We start from the raw sequence: 17,605 nt of genomic DNA on the forward strand, positions 1-17,605 counted from the left end.
ACAAGCCTGGCTGCAGGGGGGGCCGATGCCAGAGGACTCTAGGGTCAGCTAATGGCAGCACCCCTACATGGTTTTAGTTTGGGAGACAGATCCCAGCATTTGCCCCGTATCTTCACTTTTAAAATCCATCAAATCTTCTGTCCTTGTTTATAATGGGAGTAACATTATTAATTTCTCCATGGGTGATTTTTGAATGGGTAACTCCGGGGCGAAAATCCCAGGGCAAATATCTTTGAAACCGCAGTCAAAGGGAGAAATGTGTAGGAATGAGAATAAGTTAGCATAAGAGTAGCCATCTTAAGGGCCTAGAAGCAGTTTTCTGAAGTTGTGACTTAAAAGAAAAAAAACTGGAACTGGGTAAGGCCTTGGAAAACAAGTTAATCATGAACACCGGGATGGGGGCAGCTGTGGCCTTCAGTCAGCTAACCTTGGTCAGTTAATCCTACATACCAAGCTTATCGTGCAGAACCTCCCTAACAATTGAGGAGTGGTCTTACCTTGCTCTCGCTTAACCCCAGGATGTATGTCTTGCAAAGATAATGTGCAGCTGTGGAAAATTACTAAGAGTTAAGTGTTTTGAAAATGCTATATAAACCCTTGGTTTTGAGTGCTCGAGGTCCTTGTTGAAACCCGCTGTGTCGGGCAGACACTTGGACCCCAGCTAGCTGGAATAACAATAAACCTCTTGCTTGTTGCATCGATCTGCCGTGGCCTTCGTCTCCTCACTGGGGGGGAAGCGCAGACCGGAATAAGGCCGTTGGGTCTTACATTTGGGGGCTCGTCCGGGATCTGCGCTCACCCCGCTTCACTCCCGAAGTCGCTCTTGGAGGAAGAGGTAAGATTAGTGGCGCCTTGGGTTGTCTGTATTCTGTTTTCTGTTTTTCAGTGAGACCGGTCAGAATTCTGAAAGGGTACCCGTTGTCTGGCAGCCGTCCCGGTCCCGTAAGGGGTCGCGACTGCGGTCGGTAGACATACTAGGAGAACCGCAGGCTGCAACCCTGGGGGACGCCTCGGGGAGGTTGGGAGGCCAGGGACGCCTGGTAGCCTCCCGTCTGTTTTTCCGGCAAAGTGAACCTGATGAGATAGGGTTGGTTTTTGGGCGCCGAGAGTATCAACCCTCTGATTCCTTTCGGTTTCTGTTTGAGACTCTGAGGAGAACTAAACGCGGCCGCTGTGTGTCTAATTTGTGTGTGTCTTTGTTTTTTGTGTCTTTTACGTGTCTAATTATTGTTATACTGACAATGGGACAGACGCAGACGACCCCCTTGTCTCTCATGACAGACCATTTTTCTCAGACGTTAGGGAGAGAGCTCACAATTTGAGCACGGACATCAGGAAGAGAAAATTTCGTGTTTTCTTCACCTCAAGTGGCCATCCTTTAATGTTGGCTGGCTGCCGGAGGGAACCTTATCATTATGTCTCAGTCTGTAAGTTTGTGTGTCTAAGTGTGTAAATGAAAATATCTTTCTACCTCCGGATGGTATTAATGAAATTGATTTAAAGACAAGCGCTTGTGAAAATTAGGCATTCTAAAACTTCCAGAAAATCTGATGGAAAATGTTAAGCATTAATGCTAATTTGGGTTTGCCTGAGGCGGGCATGTCATTGTAGTTATCAGCTGCCAAAGTTTACTTAAAGTCATTTAAGTTGATGTTACCAGTTAAACATTTCAAGAAAATGCTTGAAGGAAAGCTTGACTTTGTCTAATGTTTAGTAAAAGTTTTCTAAGTAATCTGGCATAGTTGCTAAAAATAAGTAAACAAGTGTAGCAAATAAACATCTTAATAATAATACTGTATTAATGTATAACAGTGTATATGTATGCAAACAGCTTGAGAATTTTTGTGGTAACCAAAATTTTTAAAGTTTGCTAAGTTATATAGACATATTTTGTGCCTAATGAGAAATTGTGTTGTAAAGCACATTTCCAAAAATGATAATATATGTTCATAGATGAAGAATGCTAGTGTAACAGTTTACGGTGGCCTGTTTTTCAGTGTTCACTGAAAATTAAAGTATCAAATGATTTTAAGTTCTAATGAAAACTACTTAAATAAGGAAAACATTTCTCTATGCTAAAAGATGTATGTTTTAATAAGAGAAGGTATAAAGAATGGAAACTCATCTGCATGCTAAAGAATGTGTTTTTTGATAAAAGAAAGTGGCTTTGTTCTAAAGTGCAGCTGTTTATGTTAGAGAGGGACGGAGAACAGAGACAAAGAGAGAGCAGTGTGGTGCAGCAGCGTGGTGCCTTTTGTTGTAGCGGATCCGCTCAGCCTGTTGCTTTGGAGGAAGGTCAAGATGTTTAGAGATAAGGCGGGATAAACCCCGGCAAGCCCAGGCATAATTCTCACCCGTTTATGTGCTTGAGACCATGGGGCAAATGAAGAATAAATTACTATATTCTTACAGATATAGTCATGCTATGTGAAATTAAAGCAAGTGAGTCTTGATATCAAGTGCACAGCAAAATTAGAATTTTGTTTCCAGTTAAAAAAAACAAAACAAAAAACAGTTTTCTTTAACTGTTAGTCTGCTCAATGTTGAAAGATTGCAAAGAGTTCTCTAATTGTTTTATCAAAGCAGTTTCTCATGCTTAAAGTCTCAGTGAGTTGCCAGAATATTTTTTTAAAAAATGAAATCTTAACAAACTTTAGCTTTTAGTCTTTTTAATATTAACAACTGTGTAACCTTTATTTGCCTTTGAAATATTTTGTTATTGAAAACGATTGCATGGCATGAGAAATTGAATTATTTAAGTTAACAAACCAAAATTTATTCTTAAAAATTAAATTGTGTAGAATCTGGACAAGATTATGTTTCTCCCAGAAAAACAGGTTTCACTGTAAAAGTTTAGATGGGCAAACGGGTGACCACTTTTGAAGAAGGTTGTAATAGATTTTTTTGAGAACCACCAGGTCTTCTTGTTTAATTTATATGCTGTAGATATGTTTGTATGTTTTAAAAAACATGGAGGACTCTCCATATTTTTTAATGCAAATGATCTTATAAGTTGCTATGCAAATTCTATTAAAAGCTCTATCTACTATTAAAGAGTAAAACATTCTTGAAGCTTTCAGGGAAGACCTGTAGACTTAAGCACTTTCTCTGCTTTTTTGTATCTGGTCTTGGACACTTATGCTGAGTTATGTTCTTATTATTTTCACTGTTTGTAAGCTATTAATTGTATATAATCTTTAAACCATCCAAATATCCAGCATACATTTCCATGTCACCACAACCCACTATTGATGCCATGAATGAAATAGCTGGTTAGAAAGCCAAAGGTCATCATTTCTCAATCCCTAAATGAAGAAGTAAGATGCCTGATCTCTTTCATCTCAAAGCATATTTCTGGTCAAATCTGAATATCTGTGTAAAAGAAAGAGACATTTAAATTTGAGATTCTGCTTAAACTTTTAAGTTGAATTTGACTATAGCCATATTCATTCTTTGTATGTATCTCTAACAGGTCTTTTGTATGCCTGGTGATATTATAATCTGCCTTGAGTTTGGACAGTTCTTTCAGCTAAATGTGAATTCTTATTGTAGCTTTTTTCCCCTCCTGAAGATGAAAGCAGAAAAATCTACCATCTGCTACCATTCTCTCAAGAATGCTTGGTAACATAGATTATTTTGACTTTGTATATATTGTCTTTAAAAACTGACAGCAGCAGTCTCCCCTGCTGCCCCACCTTTTTAAGATATCTCGTTTACTGTGCTGGGTATATAGACAATAAATGTGTAATGATAGACAGTTCTAAAAGAATTAAATGCAAAAAAGTGCTTTTACCTCTAGTTAACTCTGATATTTTCCAGAGGGCCCCTAGAACATGTCAGAAGAATTTTTTCTCATTAGAGAAAGTATTTGACTAATTTGGCTTATTTATCTGATATATATATATATATATATTTACCAGGAAAGCACTGTCAAAGAGAATAATGCTAAACTTTGTTACTGAATGTTTTGTATTACAGAAATATCAGAATTTCCTTATGTCAACTGTCTTACAGTGAGCTCTCGTCAGATCTTTGACCATTGTCATTTGTAAGTTTTTTGTCATTTATAGTCACTGTTTTGTTGTTCCTGGACTGGTAAAGAACTGGATTTCAGCAGAACAGGTATTAGTTGCATAAGATTACATAAACTAAAGAAAATGGTTTTGTGTCTTTTTGTTTCGAATGTTGCTGATAGTGTTTTGAGCTTGTTCTCTTAAGCTGACAACAGTTTAGTAGATGGCTGTCTTTATAAGCAGAATTGAGACATCCTTCTCTCTACCTGATCCCTACAGAGTTTAAAAACTTTTGGTGACTGTTTTCGTATTCCATGGCAGTATGTTTATTTGCACGAGTTTAGTAAGAATCTGCTTTCCTTGTGAGAAGACTAAGAACACTGGTTATACTGCCAGGGCTTTGGCTGGAATGTCATACCTGAGAGACATGTGCATGGACTCAGATGTGAACAACTTTAAAGAACTAAGATTGACTTTATAGGGCCAACAAAGCCCCTTGGAAGAACTAGCCTGGTACCTTGCTTGCAGAGTTCCCAGCAGCCTTACCAGGTGAGTAAAGAAAGTCGCTTCCTGGCAGGTGCAGAGACCTCGAGAAGAGAGGAATTCATCCAAATCTACAGGTACTGCAGGCAAAGCCTGATGGCAGGTTTGGCTTGGCTGTCTAGCCTCAAGAGGCCTTTAAAAGTTCAATCTGAGGTTCCTTGCAAAAAGTTCCAGCAAAGCATATTTAAAAGAGCCTGTGTAATCAATTGCTCTTCTTGCTGCACTTGTGCAAATAATCAAGCCAGCTGTTAATTATTTTCTTAACCTGGTTACTTCTAATAAAAATGAAAGTGATTTTAAAGTATTGTTTCAATAACGCAGCCTTCTTCCAGAATAGAAAATCCAACTCCAGATGTTGGTACATAACCTAATAACACAATTTGTTTTATCTTGCCTAGAAGCCACAAAACTGCAAATAGTAATAGAAACGAAACCCAGAATAGAAGCGCCAGCCTTCTGAGGCCCTCTCAACTGACCAGTGATAGAGACCTAGCTGCACCCTTTACCGCGCCCCCTTCTCAGCACGAAGCAGCCAGAGCGGTCATCGCCCCTTTTCCCTAGCAGCAGCTAGAGTCTCTACCTGTAGAAGAGAGAATGAGACAGGGACCATAGGCTTAGACAGAATAAAGTGAGAGCCTCTGGAAGAGGCGGGGCGGGATATTTGCAATCAGAGCAATGTAACTACATGCTGGAACTCCCCCCTACTGGAACTATGTTGAACATAGAACTCTGGAATCATTCTTCAGTGAGATCAGTTAATGTTCCCCAGATAGAGAGGAGTAGCACATGTTTTGTTATGCTAGTCATTTGTAATCGTGTATGGGATTCGCTTTAGCATACTGGAGGGCCCGGGCCTGTGTGCTGTCTTTCCTCCTTCAGATCTGACTAAGTAATCTTGCAAGCTGAGCAATTGACTTAGCATACAGACCCAGCTGTAGACGGCATAGTAAAAAGCAAGATTCTTTAGCAAATAGACAATATCTCAGCCCACCTTAGAGGCTGAGCATGCAATCTTTTGACGTGCACCCGAACCAGGGCGCCAGTGTCCCAGAGAGAAATCAAAGAAAGAAATTATCTTTAATATTCAAAAACCCCTTCCCCGTTACCCAAACTGACAACCGCGATTTATATAATAAGTTAAAAGCTCTTCAGGCAGTCCAAAGAGAAGTGTAGACCCAACTAAAAGCAGTCTATGAGCCCGGCACTTCAGAAGCAGCCCACCTGTTCCAAGTTAAAGACTTTGTGTTTGTAAAGCGACACCGAGCGCAGACCCTTGAGCCACGGTAGAAAAGACCCTACTTAGTGTTACTGACCACCCCAACAGCAGTCAAAGTTAGTAAGATTGCCACCTGGATCCACGCATCTCATGTGAAACCCGTTATCTCAGCCGAGACAGCTGACGACCATCTCACGTGGAGAGCCCAACCTACTGAGAATCCTCTCCAGCTTAAAAATCACCAGAAGACCCCTAAAGTGACCAGGTGCGCTTCCAGAGACACCAACGCTGTTTAGCTGACCCACACACCGTTCTCAAAAACTATTCCAAGATAACCACGTCAGCTGGACAAACACAACCTTCAAAAGCTAAGACTGCGCCGTTCATATTGTGCCTTTCCCCTATTGCACTACCAAACAGATGACCTCTAATTTCATGATTGAAATAGTTACAAGAAGAAGAGGGGAATGTAGGAATGAGAATAAGTTAGCATAAGAGTAGCCATCTTAAGGGCCTAGAAGCAGTTTTCTGAAGTTGTGACTTAAAAGAAAAAAAACTGAAACTGGGTAAGGCCTTGGAAAACAAGTTAATCATGAACACCGGGATGGGGGCAGCTGTGGCCTTCAGTCAGCTAACCTTGGTCAGTTAATCCTACATACCAAGCTTATCGTGCAGAACCTCCCTAACAATTGAGGAGTGGTCTTACCTTGCTCTCGCTTAACCCCAGGATGTATGTCTTGCAAAGATAATGTGCAGCTGTGGAAAATTACTAAGAGTTAAGTGTTTTGAAAATGCTATATAAACCCTTGGTTTTGAGTGCTCGAGGTCCTTGTTGAAACCCGCTGTGTCGGGCAGACACTTGGACCCCAGCTAGCTGGAATAACAATAAACCTCTTGCTTGTTGCATCGATCTGCCGTGGCCTTCGTCTCCTCACTGGGGGGGAAGCGCAGACCGGAATAAGGCCGTTGGGTCTTACAAATGAAGTGTAAGAAACCATTTATTTCTTACAAGCCATGGTCCCCTCTTCTCCTCAGACCCAGCTGCAGCAGAAGAGAGAAGAGAGCTCCACCCAGCCTCTCCATTTGAGATAAACCCTCCCATGCCCTTGTAATTCCCTGTTGATATGCAGATTGCTAATCTTCACCTCTTGGAGACACCTATTGATATGCAGATGCAGTAAAACCGGGCAAGAGATTCTGGAAATAATTGTAATTTTACTGACAAATGGTAAAGGAGAAAATAAAGATTAAGCTCTAGTATGAAACCCAATGACAAGTGAGTTAACCAGATCAGGCTGATCAGGGCCTGGAGGTTTCCCAGTTCTTTCCTCCCTCCCAGAATTATGTCCTTGAGTTAGAAACTGGCATGAGACAAGTTTATGAAGTGAGGTTCCATTTCTCATGCTAGAGATCCGGTACAAGACCATGCCCATCAGAGAGCGGGTGGGGGGTGGTGATGAGGTACAAGGTTGAAGAGGTCTCTCCTTTCAGATGTGCACTTTGGGGCTCAGTTGCAAGCAGCTCCCTGCATTTGTTGCCCCCTTTCCTGGATCTGATGGTCATTATATGGTTGAGGAAATGGACTCATTCAGGATTTAATCCCTGGTGGAGACATAGAATCTGGATCTGGGAAGTATGTAATGAGAAGCACTTTAAAGCTGGAAGTTGAGGATCCCAAGTGTCATGGAACCAGAAGTTACGGAGCTCATGTGTTGCAGAACTGGAAATCTAAAAGGCAGGAACCAGAGAACTACAAGCAGCCGAAGCTGCATACTTGGAGTCTTCAGATCGTAGAAAATTGGGCACTTTGGGTCTTAGCAATAGGGTATTCAAGAGTGAGATGGGGAAGACAGTGTAGCACAGATAAGACAAGTAGTGACTCTGTGGCATCTTGCTGCACTGATGGACAGTGACTGCAGTGGGATATGGGGGAGGACTTGATAATATGGGTGAATGTAGTAACCACATTGTTTTCCTGTGAAACCTTCATAAGAGTGTATATCAATGATGCCTTAATAAGAAAAGTGAGAGTTGACCATCAATAGAAGAATGGATAGATATGTACATATACACAATGGAATATTATTCAGCCATAAAAAAGAAATAAATCCTGCCATCTGTGACAACATAGATAGTGTTGGATTCTCCCAGAGGAGGACGCCGCCCCAAATCACTCACGAAAGGCGTCTCTTGATGCAACAAGCAAGAGGAATTTATTCAGGAACCAGCTAGCTGGGGTCCAAGTTAGCCCGATGCAGCGGGTCTCAACAAGGACCCCGAGCACTCAAAACCAACGGTTTATATAGCATTTTCAAAACACTTAACTCTTAGTAATTTTCCACAGCTGCACATTATCTTTGCAAGACAAGACCACTCCTCAATTGTTAGAGAGGTTCTGCACGATAAGCTTGGTAAGTAGGATTAACTGACCAAGGTTAGCTGACCGAAGGCCACAGCTGCCCCCATCCCGGTGTTCATGATTAACTTGTTTTCCAAGGCCTTACCCAGTTCCAGTTTTTTTTTTTCTTTTAAGTCACAACCTCAGAAAACTGCTTCTAGGCCCTTAAGATGGCTACTCTTATGCTAACTTATTCTCATTCTTACATTTCCCCACTTCTCTTTTTGGGGCATTCCAATCATGGAATGTTTGTTTCTTCTTGATGTGTGAGCGAGTGATACTGTTGTCTCAGCATTAGTACTTGAACAGCACTTACTCTCTCTCTAACAAAAGATATTAGCCGGTTCAAAACGCAGGGACCAAAAGTAAGAAGCAGAACAAGAATGAGCAAGAGTCCAGCTAAAGTGGATATCAGAGTTGTGAGCCATGGGGACTTAGTGAACCAGGACTCAAATAGACCCTGGCCAGCCTCTCGCTCTCTCTTTCTCTGGTCTAGCCTTTCCCTAAGCTTTGACATTGAATCTCTTATTCCGGAGTGGTCTGCATAAAAGCAGCATTCTTCTCTTAAAGCTGCACACAGTCCTCCAAGGCTCGTAACTTTTCAAGCAAAAACTTATTAGTTGCACACTCAGGGAATGTATGAAGATGTGCTGACTGAAGCGGGGCCGGGGCCCCAAACATTATTTCAAAAGGCGTTAGTCCAAAGCAGCCGGGAGTGTTCCTGACTCTAAACAGGGCAAAGGGAAGGAGGACCAACCAATCACATAAGCCAATCTCTATGGACAATTTAGTCAAGGTCTCTTTTAGAGTTCTGTTCATCCTTTCTACCTGTCCTGAGCTCTGGGGCCTGTATGCACAATGCAATTTCCAATCCATCCCCAGGATCTTGGCCAATCCCTGACTTACCTGGGCAACAAAGGCAGGGCCGTTGTCAGAGCCGATTACCTTTGGGATCCCAAATCTGGGAATATCTCTTCAAGGATCTTTTTAGACACCGTCTGGGCTGTCTCAGTTTTTGTGGGGAACGCCTCTGTCCATCCTGAAAACTAGAAGGTACTTATATCCATACTTAGCAGGCTTAATTTCAGTGAAGTCAACTTCCCAATAAGCTCCTGGGCGATCTCCTCGAAGTCTTTTTCCAGATATTGCTTGATTTTTGCTCACGTTTACTAATTGACAGGGTACACAATTTTTTACAACCTCGTCAGCCAATTTTCCTAATCCAATAACATGATAAGGGGAGTCTCGAACCAAGGTTTTTAGATTTTTTGCTCCAGATGTGTCAATTGATGTAATTGCCTTAAGTATTCCTCTGCCTCTCTCTGGGGCAGGACAACTTTCCCTTCTTCAGAACCCTAATTTGTTTATACAAACGAGATCTTCAGGTGTATACTGGAAGCTCTTAATGTGGGTGGCTTCCGGATACACTTGGAGGGGCAAAATGTTCATTCCCTGAGCCGCTTGCTTTGCGGCTTGGTCTGCCCTCCGGTTTCCTCGAGCTATTGGAGAGTCATCTTTCTGATGTCCAGGGCAATGTATTATTGCTACTTCCTTAGGCCTATGGATGGCTTCTAGCAAATCTAAAATCTCTTGTTTGTTTTTAACATCTTTCCCGGCAGAAGTTAACAGCCCTCTCTGTCTATAAATAGCCCCGTGTATATGAGCAGTGGCAAAGGCGTATCTGCTGTCAGTGTAGTCGTTAAGTCTCTTACCTTTTGCCATCCTTAGGGCCTGAGTCAGGGCGATGAGTTCTGCTCGCTGTGCAGAGGTGCCCGTTGGGAGTCCACTGGCCCATATAATCCGGTCATCATCTACTACTGCAGCTCCAGCCATTCTCTTACCATCCATGATGTAACTGCTCCCGTCCGTATACCAAGTCAGGAGTCCCGGTCCTCCTAAGGGCTGATCTTGCAAGTCCTGGCGGGCGCCTGTCTCCTCAGCCAGGATTTCCTGGCAGGTATGAAGCACTTCCTTCCCCGAATCGGGGAGCAGAGTGGCCGGGTTTAGAATGGCAGGGGGGGCAAACTCTACACGATCACGATTCAGGAGTAAGGTTTGGTAGTGAGTCATTCTGGCATTCGACATCCATCTCTCGGGTGGCTGCCAAATTACACTCTAACAAATAGGCGACAGGTCTCTTCCAAGGTCCCCATTGCTGGGTCAACACACCCCGAGCCACTCCACTCCGTTCATCCACAAAAAGGACGAACGGCTTAGTCACGTCTGGCAAGGCCAGAGCGGGTGCCGACAGGAGGGCCTTCTTGATCTTATCAAAGGCCTGTTGCTGTTCAGGTCCCCAAGCAAACGGGGCTGCCCCTTTGGTTAGGGGGTACAGGGGGGGCGGCTAAGGTGGCATATCCGGGTATCCATAATCTACAGAACCCTGCTGTTCCCAGAAATTCGCGGACTTGGCGCGGAGTAGTAGGGACCGGGATCTGCGTCACAGTCTGCTTCCGGGCTTCAGTAAGCCACCTTTTCCCTTCTCTCAGGGAATACCCTAAATAAGTCACTTGTTGTTGGCAGATCTGTGCCTTTTTGGCAGATACTCTATACCCCAGCTTAGCAAGTTCAGTCAAAAGGGCTTCAGTGGCCTCTTGGCAGACTTCTTGTGTAGGGGCGGCTATCAGCAAGTCATCAACATAGGTGAATTCTTGAATCCTTGTGGCAAGCGAGTCCAGGTCAATTGTCCAGTAGTTCCTGTGGAGAGGTCCTTCCACTCAAAAGCAAACAGCGGTTGGCTACTCTGGTGCAGGCGCAAACAAAAGAAGGCGTCTTTTAAATCTAAGACTGTATACCAAGTGTTTTCTGGGGCCAGAGAGCTTAGCAGGTTATAAGGATTCGGCACAGTGGGATGAATGTCCTGTGTTCTCTTATTAACTTCTCTTAAATCTTGCACTGGTCGATAATCTCCTGTTCCCGCTTTCTTTAACATTTTACTAATATCCCCTGCTCTATGAGCCTCTGGATATGGGGCCTAATTCCATCTCTGGCTTCTTTACTCATTGGATACTGGTGAGGCTGAGGCTTTCAATTCTATGACCACCGGGGGCTGATTTACAGCAAGCCCCATACCTGCCGTCTCCGCCCAGGCCCCTGAAAACTGGTTGAGCCACCTTTGATTAACTCGGGAGGGTTCTGGTTCCTTAAAAAGGCAGTACTCGTCTTCTAATCTTATGGACAGAATACTTAGGCCCAAAGGTTTCTTCTCTTTATCAGTCACTCGGGTATCTTCAGCCTGAAAGGATATTTGGGCCCCGACTTTGGTCAAGATGTCTCTTCCTAACAAGGGTGTAGGGCATTCCGGTATAACAAGGAATGAGTGGTTTACTTGTCCCACTCCTAAGTCCACTGTTCTTTGGGTAGTCCATGCATATTGTCTGACCCGTGGCCCCGAACACCCAAGACTTTTTGCTAGAAAGGGGCCTCTAGCTTGGGTCAGTACTGAATGTTGAGCCCCGGTATCTACCAGAAACTCAACGGGTTGCCCCTCCACCTTCAGAGTTACTCTAGGCTCGGGGAGGGGCTCCGAGCCCCGTCTTCCCTAATCCTCATCTTCTAGCAGAGACAACACCTTCTTCGGAGGTCCCCGCGGTGGTTTCTTAGGGCATTCTTTCACCCAATGCCCCTTCTCCTTGCAGTATGCACACTGATCTTTATCCAAAGGAGGTCGGTTGCCCAGGGACCCTGCCTTACTAGTTCTACCACTAGAGGGCGGGCGTCCCTTACTTTCTACTACTGCGGCCAAGATCTTTGTTAAATTTCTCTCATACTTCCTATCCCTCTTTTCTTTTTTACTTTCCCTTTATTTACTCCTTCTCTTCCTCAGCGACAAATCCTGTAAGCCTTCCAATCTCTGTAGTTTTTTTTCTAATGTCGGGTGCCGACTGTCCGATAAAAGCAAGGGCCACTGAAGCACTATGCCCCTCAGAAGTGGGATCAAAGGGAGTATACCGCCTGAAGGCTTCTATCAGGCGCTCTAAGAATACTGCGGGTGCTTCAGTGGCTCCCTGGCTGACCTCTCTTACCTTGGCCAAATTGGTGGGGCGTCTTGCGGCCCCACGGAGACCTGCCACCAGAGCCTGACGATAGATGGTTAGTCGCTCCCTACCTTCTGGAGAATTAAAGTCCCAGTTGGGTCTAGTCAACGGGAACCCCCTCTCTATGTCATGAGGGAGTTGCGAAGGTCGCCCATCGGTTCCAGGCACATTCCTTCGTGCTTCCAGGAGAATCCTCTCTCTCTCTTCCGTGGTGAAGAGCACCTGCAAAAGCTGCTGACAGTCATCCCAGGTGGGCTGGTGGGAAAACATCAGGGACTCTACCAGACCAGTTAGTTTCTGCGGTTCTTCTGAAAAGGGCGGGTGGTTAACGTCAGGCTAAGGGGGTCGTCACTGCCTGTCCCATTGTCAGTATAACAATAATTAGACACGTAAAAGACACAAAAAACAAAGACACACACAAATTAGACACACAGCGGCCGCGTTCAGTTCTCCTCAGAGTCTCAAACAGAAACCGAAAGGAATCAGAGGGTTGATACTCTCGGCGCCCAAAAATCAATCCTATCTCATCAGGTTCACTTTGCCAGAAAAACAGACGGGAGGCTACCAGGCGTCCCTGGCCCTCCAACCTCCCCGAGGCGTCCCCCAGGGTTGCAGCCTGTGGTGCTCCTAGTACGTCTACCGACCGCAGTCTCGACCCTTTTACGGGATCGAGACAGCTGCCAGACAACGGGTACCCTTTCAGAATTCTGACCGGTCTCACTGAAAAACAGAAAACAGAATACAGACAACCCAAGGCGCCACTAATCTTACCTCTTCCTCCAAGAGCGACTTCGGGAGTGAAGCGGGGTGAGCGCATATCCCGGACGAGCCCCCAAATGTTGGATTCTCCCAGAGGAGGACGCCACCCCAAATCACTCACGAAAGGCGTCTCTTGATGCAACAAGCAAGAGGAATTTATTCAGGAACCAGCTAGCTGGGGTCCAAGTTAGCCCGACGCAGCGGGTCTCAACAAGGACCCCGAGCACTCAAAACCAACGGTTTATATAGCATTTTCAAAACACTTAACTCTTAGTAATTTTCCACAGCTGCACATTATCTTTGCAAGACAAGACCACTCCTCAATTGTTAGGGAGGTTCTGCACGATAAGCTTGGTAAGTAGGATTAACTGACCGAGGTTAGCTGACGGAAGGCCACAGCTGCCCCCATCCCGGTGTTCATGAATAACTTGTTTTCCAAGGCCTTACCCAGTTCCAGTTTTTTTTTTCTTTTAAGTCACAACCTCAGAAAACTGCTTCTAGGCCCTTAAGATGGCTACTCTTATGCTAACTTATTCTCATTCTTACAATAGACCCAGAGGATATTATGCTTAGTGAAAGAAGCCAGGCATAGAAAGGCAAGTACCATATGATTTCCCTTATATGAAGAATCTAAAAACAGAATGAACAAAAGAGCAGAGATTCATAGACACTGAGAAGTGACTGATGGTTACCATGGGGGAGGGTTTGGGGTAGGTGGGTGAAATAGGTGAAGGGAATAAAAAGGCCCAAAATCTCAACCATAACATAAAATGGTCATAGGGATGGAAGTGCAGCATGGAGAATACAACATCTTTTTTGACAGATGGTAACTGCACTAGTTGGGGTAAGGATTTAATCGTGTGTAACTGTTGAATCACTGTGTTGTATACTTGAAACCAATATGATTGCATATCAACCATACTTCAATAAAAAATACACTTAAAAAAAGAGTGAGAGTTGAAATTCCTTGGGATTGGAGCAATGGCCTAAAAGAGAAATGGGAGGAGAAGCATCAGCAGGGGAGAAATGGAGTGAATGGAGGGGACCATTGGGGGCTGTTTAGGGCTGAGTTAGATCAGTCAGTCTTCCTGTGGGGCATTCTGGGTTGGGTGTTTGAAAGACTCAGGGAGGGACAGGGGCCTGAGAAGAACTGGCTGGAAAATTTTGTGAACAGCGATGGGAAGACTGGGGATGGTGATGGGGCCTGATAGGAACTGGGTTGTGCTGGAGAATAGACTGTATTGCAGGTCTGGGGGAGGCACTAGGTGCTGTGGAGGAGCTGGGGAGAAGGTGGGAGCAGCAGGTAGGTGGAGAGAGACCGCACTGGAGTTTAGCACAGTCACAGAGTGGGGAGAGGATTGATGGGAGAGACTAGGAGAGACAGAAGATACAGGGAGACATGGAGTGGCAGGTGAGCCCAGAGGGCTTGAGGGGATTCAGAATGGTGGGCTGCATAGGTCTGAAGTGGTGCAGCAGTTGGGGAATGGGAGGGGCAGGAGTGGAATACCGGGGAAGTCTGGAGGCCATATGGAAAGTGAGGAGAGCTGGCTGGGTCAGGAGGACCCAGGACACTCTGGGGATTACAGACCCCGCAATCTGGGTCGACAGAAGTCCTGTGGTTGCTAGGTGGCTGGAGCCATTGAGTATAAACAGGGTGGTGAAGGCGAGTACTAGGAGCACCTGCCCTGCGTGGTTGTAAAGGAAGGCAGTGAAGCGTGAAGGTCCTGGATGAACGGGAAGGGTGAGGATTTGGGGAGGAATTAGAGTGACTTTGATATGGGGTGGAGTGCTTGGGGGCAACAGAGGAGGGCTAGAGGGGGCTGAATACCTGATAGGGCTCAGGTGCAAGGGAAGGGCTGACAACAGCTGCTGGAATGATGGCGTGGGCGAGCTTGGAAAAAAACAGGCAGAGTCAGGCAGATTTGTGTGTGAAGCCAGGGAGGGAAGCAGGAGGTGGGCGTGTGGATGGAATCGGAGTGCTGTCAATGCTCTGGCACACGGAGGCAGGGGGATTCTGGGCTTGGTGGAAATTACTGGACTAGGGGGATTGGAATGGAAGAGACAATGGGACAGTGGGGGAATGCACCAGGGGTTTGGCTAGGAAATTTATATGGTTTCCCTCTGCATAATGTATCATTCTTCATTGGCGGCATTTAAGAATGCCCTTTGATCTTTGGTTTTGTTACCTAGTGCTTATTTTGGGGCTGTTTGGCTAAGGGTACTTCTCATTGCTCCACCTTCAGCAGTACACCTGCCCTCTCTGGCTGCATTTAAGAAAAGGTCTCTCCACATTCTTAGGGCTCCTTAAGAACAGGGTTCTGTATTCTCACTATAGCCCACACTTGGCCCTTAGCGATTCTTTAAGGGCTGTAGGAGAATCTTTTCAAGCATTTCTGTGGCACCGGAATACGTCCTTCTGTGGTCTGCCGTAGGTCAGCTAGTGCTCCTGATGTTTTCTCCTGGGACAAGCCTGTCTTTCCTTAGATTTTAGGCTACTTGGTTGAACTGCCTCTCTCTCCTGGGTTCAAGAAAATAAATGTTTTTATTGTTTATACTGTTTTTTCTTATTGTTACATTGGGAGCAATTTTTTTCCATTTTCTATTTCCTAGGTGGAAATAGAGATCCTCTCGATTTTCTTCTATTATTCTAATAATTTTGTCTTATTTTTTTATTTTAAATCCATCATCTAGCCATGCAAATTCATAGTTTTAGAAAAGATTTATTCCCAAAATTAGTTTTGTGCAGAGAAAAGGGCATTTTATCTGGACGTCTAGGAATTTATGAGAGCATGTATCTTTAATTAATTAATAGTTAATATATTTATTTATCTGACACCGTTTGCCATTTGTAAACATAGCATTTGTAAGAATGATACAATAAAAACTCATATGCCGGGGGCCTAGGGTAGGGGGCAGGGGTGCCGGCAGGGCCTAGAGAAAGGGGTGCGGGAGGCAGTGGTTGAGAGCGGGCTTGGGGGCGGGGCAGTGGGTGTGCGAGGGGGAAGGTGTGAGCCGGGACTAGGACGGTGCGTGATGGGGGACGGCGGCGGGGGTCCTGAAGGGGTGCGAGGGTCTGTGGGGCGGGGGTGCAGGTGGCACGAGGGGGCCGGGCAGTGCTGGCGGGGGTGCAGGCGAGGGCCGGAATTCCGGGCCCCTTCGCTCTCCAGGCCGGCGGTGCTGTAGGCGCGGGCAGGCCCGCCGGCTCCGGGCCTCTCTGGGCAGCCGCGCAGGGGCCCAAGGAGCTGCCCGCAGCCAGGAGCCGACGGGCGGCCCGGCTCCTGGGGGCTGGCCCAAAGCCCGGCCCTGTCCGCCCCGAGGGAGCCCCGGCCGGCAGGGGGAGCGAGCGCGTCGGGCCGGGGAGGCGGGGCCGGAGGGGAGCGCGACCGCGCGGCGAGCTGGAGGCCGGGGCCGGTGGGCGGGTCGGAGGGGAGAGCGAGCGCGCGGCGGTTCGAATGGGTGGCCCGCGGGGAGTGCGAGCCGGCGGAGAGCCGGAGGGCGGTGCCGGCTTGGAGAGCAAGCGCGCGGGGGTCCGGAGGGCGGGACCGGGGGCGGGGCCGTGGCCACGGGGCGCCTAAAAGGGCTCAGGAGGGCGCGGAGGGGGAGGTGAGGGTTAACTCAAACGTACCCGTCGGCGGTTCCAGCCAAGATGTCACGGAGGATCAGCTAGACAGGACCCACCGTACAAGCATCCGCACTATTGAAGAATTGGCGGGGAAACTAGAATCTGAAAATGAGTCGAACCATGTGTGTGGTTGCTGCGGAGATTCGCCCTTCGGGGAGGAGGCCTGGGCTCTGCTGGGGGGCGAGAGCCCGCCGGAGGCCTGAGATGCTGACCCGGGTGGCCTCGGGCAGGCTTTTGATGATCGCAGTGTCATTGACACTGTTCTGGACTTGGAAGAGGACTACAGTTTGATGACCTCTTTTAAATACCTGATTGAGCCAGGACAGCTGATTATATAGCTTTGGGCCTTTGCAGCGGGAAGTTGGCACAGGGCCCCTTGTGGGAGCAGCCAGTTGTCAACGGCCTTGTTCAAAGGGTCGGCAGGACCTAAATGATCGCACCCTTTTTAGCTTCCATTCGGATCCCTTTCTGAGACGAGAGCCCAACTTTTTTATTCTGTTGTTTGAAATGTTTCTTACTGCTGATTTTTTTTCACCTTCTTGACATCTTGAATGTGTTTTTTGGTTGATGTTCAATATACCCAGTACCCCCCAAAAACAAAACAAAAACAAAAACTCATATACCCTTCATCTGGAGTCAGCAATTGTTAACATAGTGCCACGTTAAAAAATCTTTCTCAGTGTATTTACATGCATGTATACATTTTCTTGCTAAGCATTTGATAGTCCATGGAAGACATCATGACACCTCATCAATATTCCATTAACAAATATTAAAGAATTGAAAGAATATTCTGTACATAATCAATACTCTTACTACACTCATCATAACTTAATTTCTGACACATATTCAAATGACCCCAACTTCCTCCAAAATGTCTCATATTCCTGGATATCTGAACCAGAGTCCTAGTAAGACTGACATTGAGTTTGATTGTTATGTTGCTTTTGTCCCTTTTAAAAATGATATTGATGTTAGAAAAGTCTTAAGTCAATTGGCTTGCTGAATAGCCATGTT

General features: G+C 45.8%; 1 protein-coding gene and 1 pseudogene across 1 annotated transcript; one reads left to right on the forward strand and one right to left on the reverse strand.

Annotated features, from left to right (window-relative positions):
- LOC130683987 (adhesion G protein-coupled receptor E2-like) overlaps window positions 1–6,895 on the forward strand; it is a 31,993-nt pseudogene extending 25,098 nt beyond the window's left edge.
- Window positions 6,896–9,501: 2,606 nt separating this feature from the next.
- Window positions 9,502–13,266, reverse strand: LOC130683864 (uncharacterized). Its single transcript, XM_057502783.1, has 2 exons — window positions 12,279–13,266; window positions 9,502–10,913 (listed from the first exon to the last, which is right to left on the reverse strand). The coding sequence occupies exon 2, from the start codon at window positions 10,253–10,255 to the stop codon at window positions 9,518–9,520; it is 738 nt and encodes a 245-aa protein (XP_057358766.1). The 5' UTR covers window positions 10,256–10,913; window positions 12,279–13,266; the 3' UTR covers window positions 9,502–9,517.
- Window positions 13,267–17,605: the final 4,339 nt, after the last annotated feature.

The sequence above is a fragment of the Manis pentadactyla genome, chromosome 5, assembly GCF_030020395.1.
Source record: "Manis pentadactyla isolate mManPen7 chromosome 5, mManPen7.hap1, whole genome shotgun sequence".
Lineage (NCBI taxonomy): Eukaryota > Metazoa > Chordata > Mammalia > Pholidota > Manidae > Manis > Manis pentadactyla.

Excerpts from the sequence above, each read along its gene's own strand:
- LOC130683864 (XM_057502783.1), bottom strand. The coding sequence starts at position 10,255 with ATGTCGAATGCCAGAATGACTCACTACCAAACCTTACTCCTGAATCGT.